At 46.6% G+C, this 10,249-nt stretch overlaps 2 protein-coding genes across 2 annotated transcripts; both read left to right on the top strand.

The window, feature by feature from the left end:
* The first annotated feature begins 1,337 nt into the window (after window positions 1-1,337).
* On the top strand, window positions 1,338-3,902 carry LOC136463472 (pentatricopeptide repeat-containing protein At3g53360, mitochondrial-like). The gene has a single exon (XM_066462469.1). The coding sequence runs from the start codon at window positions 1,338-1,340 to the stop codon at window positions 3,726-3,728; it is 2,391 nt and encodes a 796-aa protein (XP_066318566.1). The 3' UTR covers window positions 3,729-3,902.
* Window positions 3,903-6,572: 2,670 nt separating this feature from the next.
* On the top strand, window positions 6,573-8,662 carry LOC136463471 (probable glycosyltransferase 2). Its single transcript, XM_066462468.1, has one exon. The coding sequence runs from the start codon at window positions 6,979-6,981 to the stop codon at window positions 8,422-8,424; it is 1,446 nt and encodes a 481-aa protein (XP_066318565.1). The 5' UTR covers window positions 6,573-6,978; the 3' UTR covers window positions 8,425-8,662.
* Window positions 8,663-10,249: the final 1,587 nt, after the last annotated feature.

Below are 10,249 nucleotides of genomic sequence, written 5' to 3'. Positions count from 1 at the left end.
CGCCGGCCTAGGAGCGCCGCTCGAAGGGAGGAGAAGGAGAGGGAGAGGGAGGCATCACTCGCCGCGACTGAGGGAGAGGCCGCGTGCTCGTCACGACTGAGGGAGAGCGTGGCGCAAGGGGGAGAAGGAGAGGGGCGCCGTGCTCTACCCGCGACTAAGGGAGAGGGAGGAGAGGTGAGTGAGTGAACCCTAAAATCTCATATATATACTTCGAGTGATATATCGGGCCGAGTGGGCTTTTCTCATTGCTAGGGGGCTCAGCCTGTATTAACCGAGGCGGGTCTTATAATAGGCCCGCCTCCGAAAATAGGGGTATTTTTGAAGGCGGTTAATATATTTTAGATGGTTATTTTTAACCGCCTCGATTAATAAAAAATAACCGCCTCGGTTAATTCAGGTATTAACCGAGGCGGTTTAAAAGCCTGCCCGCCTCCAAGACCTATTTGCAAACGCCGCGTAAAAGATTTTGTAGTAGTGTTCCAACCTTGCTTAGTTATTTATGCTCATTCAACCATGCTATGCTTAGAAATTAGATGACAGAAAACCTTTACTTATATATTGCATAAATGCTTTTTATGCGAAAACTAGCCTTTGTTCCTTGCTAAAGCCATTTGCATGATCTCTATTATTTAAATTTGGGTAAGACCTACTAAGTACCTTGTACTCAAGATGCTACTCTAAGTTGTGTTTGCAAGTGAGGATGCCTCTGTTTACAGTTTTTCCTATGGCCTAGATCGTCCCTAGACAGACTATGAGCATTAGAGGGTCAAAATGATTTTCATCGACGTGGCCACCGTGGCTAATGAGGGAGTGTCGCTGATTTCTTGACGATAAATAAATACCATTCACAATGGTTCTCTTACTATCCGTGTGTGCTCTTCTTCGTGGAGAAGAAGGGCATGCTTGGTTTGTTTACGAGGCATTATACTGCCTTGCTAGACTAGAATAGCAAGCTGAGTGTTATGTTCTAGTATCAAACAAGTTATCATTGAGGTTTGTAATTGCTACCTATAAGAGAGCTAATTTGGCTTTCCTAGACTGGCAAGGTCCTTTGTCTGCCACTGAGACAAGACAAGCTTTGAAAAAACAACCAAACACGTCCAAACTTGCTGAGGCTGCTTCCGACGAGGGCAGAACGGCGCGGCATCGAAGGCGGAAGGAAAGATCTGCTTCAATACATGGGCCTTGGTAGATATGGGCTGGAAGCCCAGAAATAGATGGCCTACATCTTAAGGCCCAGGAGTGGAAAGCCCACTTAAACCTTATCCCCGTCGTCCTCCTGTCCACTCCATTCAAATCCTCGTCTCCGAGCGCAGCGATTCCCATCGCAGCCTCCAATGGCGCTTCCTCCTCCTCATCGCTTGCTGCCGCGCTCTTCCAGCTTTACGAGCAGCGTCATCACCCCCGCGTCCCCACACAGGGGAAGCCACAGTCCCAATACGTCCGTCCCAAACTCCTCCACCACTACCGCCACCGCGGCGCAGATCTCGCTGCTCCGCGCCCACGCCCGCGCCGGCCGGATGCGGCCCGCGCGGGAGGTGTTCGACGCAATGCCGGATCGAGGGAGGTCCCTCGTCGCCTGGACCACCCTCATGTCCGGGTACGCCACCCACGGTCCAGCCTCCGAGGCACTCGAGCTGCTCCTCTGCATGCTCGGCCTTCTCGTCAGACCCGACGCCTTCGTCTTCTCTGTCGCGTTGCGCGCCTGCGCCGCCGTCGGGAGCCTTCGATTCGGCAGGCAGCTCCATGGCGCCGTCGCCAAGCTCGGGTACGTTGGGGTAGACCTCTTCGTGGCCAACGGCCTCGTCACCATGTACTCGAGCTGCCAGTCCCTCCGTTGCGCCGAGAAAGTCTTCGGCAGTATCGCATCTCCGGACCTGGTTTCCTGGACATCCATGCTCAGTGCATACACCGAGAACGGATGTGACGCCGAAGCACTGATGCTGTTCATGGAAATGGTCTGTGATGGCGTCGCGTGCGATGCTTTTACACTGTCGGTGGCACTCAGGGCAGCTTCGAGTTTGGGCCATGTGGGATTGGGCCATCAGCTACACTGCTGCATGATCAAGATGGGGTTGGTTGGCAAGGAGTTCCTGGATAATTGTCTGATCGGATTCTACGGACGGTCTGGTGAACTGCAGATGATGCGAAACGTGTTCGATGAGATGAATGGCAAAGATTTGGTTTCTTGGAACACCATAATCCAGTGTTATGCAGAAAACTTGTGCCATGAAGAAGCCTCAGCTCATTTTCGTGCTATGATGTTTGAATTCGCAGAATGCGATGAGTTTACGCTGGGCAGCATTCTTCATGTTGTTACCAGAACTGGTGCTTTTGGTCATGGTATGGAAATACATGGCTACCTCATCAGAGCCGGTTTGGACTCTGACAAGCACGTTATGAGTGCTCTCATTGATATGTATGTCAGTTGGGCTAGTCTTCGTAAGAGGTACCGGGTGTTTCCTTTGAGAATGTTAAAATATTATCTGACAGTCCAGGGCAAGCTGGATCAATTTATCGTGGCAAGCAGTCTGAAGTCATGTGCTTCTGGTCTAGATCTGGTAGCAGGGAGGATGTTGCATGCTTGCATATTAAAGTCTAATATGAATCCAGATTCTTTTGTTACTAGTTCGTTGGTCGACATGTATGCTAAATGCGGTGCTCTGGAGGAATCAAATCTTCTGTTTTCAAGAACCAAGAATCCAGGTACAGCTGCGTGGTCTGCTGCTATCTCAGGAAACTGTCTGAATGGCCAGTACGGAAGAGCAGTGCATTTGTTTAGGAGGATGCAGTCAGAGCATGTGCAACCTAACGAATTCACCTACACCGCTATACTTACGGCATGCATGGCTCTTGGAGATGCTGTAAGTGGTATGGAGATCCACAGCAACTTGATTCGAAATGGCTATGGAACCAACACCTCTGTCCTGAAAAGTTTGATTACCTTTTACCTAAGACAAGGTCGGTACCACCAGGCTCTGAAACTGTGCTTAGCACTATCAAACCATGATATTTCTTGGGACACATTGGTTGAATCATTTTCTCAGGTTGACCATCATGTTGGAATAGTTAATCTCTTTCATGTTATCCAATGTTGTGGCGTGAACCTTGACTACCATACTGCACGTCTCATCTTGAGTTCGTGTGGGAAGCTGGGACTTCTTGAGGAAGGGCTGCAAGCACATGCCTACATGACCAAGCGTGGCCTTGCTTCCACAGCTTGTACCAACAACTACCTCATCGACATGTACTCCAGTTGTGGTAGCCTTAGACATGCGTTCGATGCCTTCAACTATATGCCTGACAAGGATGCATCTTCCTGGACCTCAATAGTGGCAGCAAACATCGAGAATGGCTGCCCAGAGACTGCCATTCGCCTGTTTTCACAGATGCAGAAGGAGAAGTGCCGTCCGACACCGGAGGTATTTTTATCTGTGCTGAAGGCCTGCGCGAGAACTGGCCTAGTAAATGAAGCATTCAGGTTTTTTGCGGCCATGACGGAGGTTTACAAGATACAGCCCTCGGAGGAGCATTATTCCCACATGATTGAAGTCTTGAGTCGTGCGGGGATGTTCAAGGAGGCAGAGCATTTCATTGACAGTGTTGTTCCTTCTGAATCTGGCGCATCGGCCTGGAGTTTGCTTTGTGCTGCTGCGAAACAGAACGGAAATGATAAGACGGTAGAGCTTGCAGGAGACAGACCAGCAAGGCTTCCCGGTGGCTGCTGAGTGTTGAACAATGCTTCACTTTGTATGATGAACCTGTCCATCATGTTTTACATGTAAAACTCTAGCACTACTAGAGCTCAAGGAGTATACTCTTGGCACCGAGCCACTGACACGTGGAGTGAATACTGTAATTGGAGGCCGGTCTTGTACTCTTGTAAATCCAATACAGTTTCATACAAGATTTACTGGAGTAAAACTCTTAGAGCAATCCACTTGTTCCATAGTCTAAAAGAACCTTGGTGTGCGCAATTGACGTTTATAAGAAGCGAGTCCAATTCAACCTAGGTGGAACGTGCGGGTACTTCTTCTCTTAACAAAAAACTGTCTATTTTTTTTTCTAGATTTGATCTTTTTTTATTAACGTTTACGGGAGTAAGTTAACTCACATACTACTAGTGTGTATGAGTAGCTAAACCATTGCTCCCTTTAACCTAAAAAGACAGAAATTAAGCTTCTCGAGAAGTGAAACAATTCTAAATTTGACAAGGTTTAGAGTATCTCCAACTTTTTTCTTAAACTCGCTCTTTAAATCCTCGTTTGAAGAGTTATTTGAATAAAAATCGCTCTATTCTTAAACTCGCTCTATAAATCCTCGTTTGAAGAGTCATTTGAATAAAAATCGCTCTATATATCTTTTCACCCTCTAATGTTTCTCCATATCTTGTGCGTACTTTGGACAAACAGACCACTCGCCATCTTTAGCTAACGATAAACCACTAATAAAGGATGGCAATATTTGGAGAACTAATTGAAGAAGCTCTTGGAGGATGCTTTTTTCACCGAAAAATATATTTCTATCGATACAACAGAATATATAAGAGATTTCTGGCTCTTATAAAATTATTATCAATATTTGTATCTTTAAATAAGTCTATTATGAAAATATATTTCATAATTAATTAATCTAGTGATATTAAATATCATAATAATTATTAATTTATATATATATTTGATTAAATTTGAAATCATTTTACTCCTCCAGAAATAAGATTTATGTTCTTTTTTGGACTAGTGGTAACTTTTACGAAACCAATACTATTGGTCCTACCAAAAAAGTCAGTGCTTGAAATTTGTGTTTATCCATGGATCACAAAAACATATTCTACAAATTTGAATTTAAGGAATGGAGGATTTTAGGGTATGAGGCTTGACAATTGTCATGGAGCTTCGAAGGATCACTAGGTAGGTCATGTGGTAGCGAATGGGAAGGCATCCTACCGTGGTGGTGGAGGACGACTGTTGGGTGGTACTGGTGGCGTTGATAGCATTGAAGGCCAATGAGTTTGCCTCAATGTTGGAGGTAGCATTAAGCTATTCGAGATAGCAAGGAGGAGATAGGGAGAGGGAGCTAAGTCTAAAGTAGTTGGCTAAGGAGGGAGAAGCAGCAAATAGGATGATGTCGATGAATTGCGCCATCACTGGCTATGCCGATAACGAAGCTAGGGTGAGAAGAGAGACCATCATCTGTTGTCGAGATTCAACCATACTCATAGGTATGGGATCCCATGAGTGGCTTTATTCAATGGTGTCAAGAATTCAAGAGACTCTACTACTCTTAAGGCAATCCAACATACAAACACAGACGCTGATGTAAAATTTTATTCATAAGCGTAAGTACATAATTTTATTTGTTAGACTACGTGTCACGAGTGAATATTTACTCTACCTATAACTCATCCAATCGTTGATATTCCTACTCTACCAGGGAGAGGAAGGAGACAAAGTAAGAAGTAAAAGAAAAGAAAGCCGAAGTGAGGGAGAAGAGGCAAGATCCATCCATCCTTAAAAAGTTACTAATAAGGCCAGTTTATGATATTTTATAAGAGTTTCATAAGCAAATAAGATATTAATTTAGCAAAATATGCTTACCTGGCACAATACTATTAAGAGAGATAATCAAAATTTTATAGGAACAAAATAATTTTTTTCTCGATCACGCAAAAGGTTTGCGCGTCTTTGTATTAATGTAGAGAAAAAATTTAATATAACACGCCTTAGCGGCGTCCTAGGGGGTCAGAAGAATTGTACATGACGCTCAGACCTATCCCAGTGTACTAAAATATATGATGTCACATCGTACATGGAACAAAATTAATTTATATGATAGAATCATTCCACATATAACATAGAAACTGCCAAAATGAGACGAAATTTCAACTGAGCCTCAAACACAAAATTTTAACCAAGAGGCTATTGACCTTTTCTTTTCTATAATTGTTGTCATGGCTTAATCTCGTCCACGTGGACAGTAGCATGAGTTTTATAAACTGCCAAAGAGGAACACGAAATTTCAACTGAGCCTCAAACACAAAAATTTAACCGAGAAGAGGCTATTGACCTTTTCTTTTTCTATAATAATTGTTGTCATGGGTTAATCTCGTCCACGTGGACAGTAGTACCACTACCACGAGTAATTAATAATCAAAATTAAACTATTCGTGCGGTGAAAGCCGTCGAGTCTCCGACGAGGGCGACGAGGAGGAGGTCGCTGGACTTAGGAAAGCACGCCGTCTCACATTTATCTCGGTCCCGTATCCCAAGAATCAACAGTGGAGAGTTGAAATCACCATGACCATGAGTTAAAATTCCAAGTACTAGTAGTGTATTTTTTTTTGAGAAATAGTAGTAGTGTACTATTGGAATAAAGAATACTGGCAAGGTTAGACGCTGGGCCTGGCGGCCGAGAACGAGATGGCCGTCCGGCTTGCCGGCCCGGAAGACGTGCGAGCACGCACGCACGGTCCAGGCCTCCAAGGCTCCAACCACCGCAGGCAGGCAGGGTGGCAAACGCGACGCCCGCACGGCAAACGTCACCGCACCTCACGTCCGCACCACTTCTCCACCGCACCCGTACAACTCCGGCCGGGCAGCCGGCCGGCGGAAGCTGCGGAACAAAACCTGGGTCAACGGCCGACAGCTCACTGTCCTAGAAGAGAGACGAAGCCCATAAAGAAAGAAGAGGGGCTCACCGCTCACACAAACACCCGCTTCCTCCTCCTTCCCCCATCCCCGACCCCACCCACACCCACACCATCGCATCCTCCGATCCCATCTCAATTCCCATTCCCACTCGCCGTCGCCGCGGGTCGCGCACTCCAGCTCCAGCGCGCCGCGCGGTGCTGCTCTCCCCGCCCATGTGACGCGAGTCGCGCGCCCCCCAGTCAGCAGTCCCAGACCCCAATCCGCGGCGCCGGGCGGGGTACCCAGAGCGAGCAATAAAAATCCGAGGATTCCGTTCCCCGTGGCGGGGATGGGGCAGGAGGGGATGGGGTACAACAGCAAGGGGGGAGGAGGAGGAGGAGGAGGCGGCGGCGGGGGAGGGCTGCCGATGACGGCGCCGCGGCCGCGGGGCGCGTCGCCGCTCCACCACCACAGCCGGTCGCGCAAGATCCACCGCACTTTCAACAACCTCAAGATTACCGTGCTCTGCGGCCTCGTCACCATCCTCGTCCTGCGGGGCACCATCGGCCTCAACCTCTCCCTCCCCTCGCAGCCCTCCGACGCCGACGCGCTCGCGGACGCCAAGGCCGTCGAGGACATCGACCGCATCCTCCGCGAGATCCGCTCCGACTCCGGGCCCGACCCCGACGACGAGGGCGACTTCAGCGCCTCCTCCGGGTTCAACGCCACCGCGCTCAGCGCCACCGAGGCCGCCGCGGCGTACGCGGCCGCCGTCGGCAAATACGCGCTCGGCCCCAAGATCTCCGACTGGGACACGCAGCGGCGACGGTGGCTAGCACAGAACCCGGGCTTCCCGGCCACCTTTGCCGAGGGCAAGCCCAGGATTATGCTCGTCACCGGCTCGCAGCCTGGGCCCTGCGACAACCCGCTCGGCGACCACTACCTGCTCAAGACTACCAAGAACAAGATCGATTACTGCCGTCTCCATGGCATCGAGATTGTCCACAACCTCGCGCACCTTGACAACGAGCTCGCCGGATACTGGGCCAAATTGCCGCTGCTCCGCCGCCTCATGCTCTCCCACCCGGAGGTCGAGTGGATCTGGTGGATGGACAGCGACGCGCTCTTCACCGATATGGCGTTCGAGCTGCCCCTGGCGCGCTACGATGGCCACAACCTCATCATTCACGGCTACCAGGACCTCCTCTTCGAGAAGCACTCCTGGATTGCTCTCAACACCGGCAGCTTCCTCTTCAGGAATTGCCAGTGGTCGCTTGACCTCTTGGACGCATGGGCACCCATGGGCCCCAAGGGGTTCATCCGCGACCAGGCCGGCAAGGTACTCACGGCGAACCTCAAGGGCCGGCCAGCATTCGAGGCCGACGACCAGTCCGCACTGATTTACCTCTTGCTCTCGCAAAAGGACAAGTGGATGGACAAGGTGTTCATTGAGAATTCGTACTACTTGCATGGCTTCTGGGCTGGGCTGGTGGACAAGTATGAGGAGATGATGGAGAATCACCACCCAGGCCACGGTGACGAGCGGTGGCCTTTTGTGACTCACTTTGTTGGGTGCAAGCCATGTGGGAGCTATGGGGATTACCCAGCGGAGCGCTGCCTCAGGAGCATGGAGCGAGCGTTTAATTTTGCTGACAACCAGGTGCTTCGGCTATATGGTTTCTCACACAAGGGGCTGGAAAGCCCCAAGATCAAGAGAACCAGGGATCAGACAACCAGACCGATTAATGATGTGGAGAACTTAGATATGAAGGCCAAAATATCCACAATTTCCTGAAAGTTCAGATGAGAGTTGGTGGTTTGGCAATTGCATACTTGCTTTGGCTATCAACAGGGTCAGCATTTTGTGATATGGGGGATATGGTTGTTCTAGTTTCCACTCTCTTGCTCTCTCTTTCCTTTTTGTTCACCAATCTTTATTGTTATGTGACAGCTAGAGATTGCAAGCTTTGTTTTTATGGGTTTAAACAAGATAGGAGCTCAAATCTAATGGAAATAGTCTCGCTTTTGTACTATGCCATTTCATTTTTTGTGCTAGGTTCTTGCGGGACATGAATCACTGATATGTGGAGTTTGTGCACTCTAGTAGACTAGTTCTCTATTTAGTCGTTACCTTTCTTATCTTCCATGGTTGAATTTATGAAGCCTATTGCTAACTAAATGTACCTAAGCAACATTAAGATTTTTCTGTCTACTTTCTGCCATATGATTCAAACTTTACTGATTATTGCAATGTGTCAAGTACTCCACAATCTATCCTGATTTAGTGTGACATCTTCATTTGGTGGCATTTTTAGCACTGACATCTTTGATGCCTGATATTGGTAATTTAGTACAAAATTATCCACGGCTTTGCAACTTTTCTGCCATTTCCTTTTGAACTGGAATTAGCATTCTGATAGTTATTCTGAAGTAGCAAAGGAAGGTAGCACGTCAAACCCTTGTATGAAATTTTGAATAGCCATAAATCATAAGATAAAAGAAACTGGTACTTAGTGCCACTGGTTTTGTTAAGTCAACACATCATCTTGTTTGTCTCCAGCATCAATTTCTAAACCCTAAAGTGCAAATTAAAGGAGGAAATAACCATAGCATGTGACAGCCTCTTGTTACTATGTTTTGCTGCGTTTTGTACTTCTCATAGATTGATGAATCCTGCTGTATATAAATATATATTCTTCTTTTATTCAGACATTCAACCTAATATTTGGAAGCATGCTATGGTTTCTTCCAATGGTCTAACCTGTGATGTTGTCATGGTTACTTGTAAATGTTAATTTATACAATTCTTCATATGTGTGACTCATTGAATATTTCATCCATTAAGATGTTACAGAGGTTGCTAATTGTAGGAGTGCTTCTACAGTTCTAAGCATTTTTTATTCTGAAGAATAATTTATGTTGAACGTTTTCTTATGGTGTTTGATTTTATTCTTTCTGCTGCTAGACATTTACTTCACTGTTATGATTTAGGTAGTAAAGGTAATGAAATTGCGGTTTCTCTATTAGTATATTCACTCACGCGATTAATGTTGGAGATACGTATAGCTTCCATCTTCCAAGTTGCTACTTATTTCAATCTGTTATAAGGTTTGGAGAAACTAATGTTGCTACTTAGTATTTCTTTGTGTTAAGATTTGGAGAAACTGTATGCTAATAGTTTTGGATGCCATGCCTGATCATGAACATTAGTTGTATGCCCTTGTTACAGAGGCTGTGTTGAGATTTTGAAGCAGCCATTATCACACTTGTATCTTACTAGTTTTCTACAGTCATATTACTTGCTGGGTTTGCTGATGCTTCGTAGACTTGCTGCTGTTTTAAGTTATCATTCCTTAACTACAGCATGCTATTAAAAGCTTAAATCTGAAGAATTGTGTACCGTTTTTTCAACGAGATTGCTCAATGAGTAGTTATGAACTCATTAAGGATTTGAATCCCTGTTTGCCCATTCAAAACGTTGCTTTGGTGGTTTAGCTGGTTACATGTGGCTGATTTAAGGTTGACATAGTTTTTTTTGTTTTTTTTACAAAATTGAAATATGACGCTGTTGCTTGCTTTGCGTCCTACTTTATTGGATAGAAAATGTCAGGAGCACTGGC

This window comes from Miscanthus floridulus, chromosome 7, assembly GCF_019320115.1.
Source record: "Miscanthus floridulus cultivar M001 chromosome 7, ASM1932011v1, whole genome shotgun sequence".
Taxonomy (NCBI): Eukaryota; Viridiplantae; Streptophyta; class Magnoliopsida; order Poales; family Poaceae; genus Miscanthus; species Miscanthus floridulus.
The sequence above is the reverse complement of the archived record's forward strand: the minus strand, read 5'-3'. Positions and strand labels throughout refer to the sequence as shown.

What these genes read in the sequence shown, in the direction of transcription:
- LOC136463471 (XM_066462468.1), top strand. Translation starts at nt 6,979, where the DNA reads ATGGGGCAGGAGGGGATGGGGTACAACAGCAAGGGGGGAGGAGGAGGA.
- LOC136463472 (XM_066462469.1), top strand. Translation starts at nt 1,338, where the DNA reads ATGGCGCTTCCTCCTCCTCATCGCTTGCTGCCGCGCTCTTCCAGCTTT.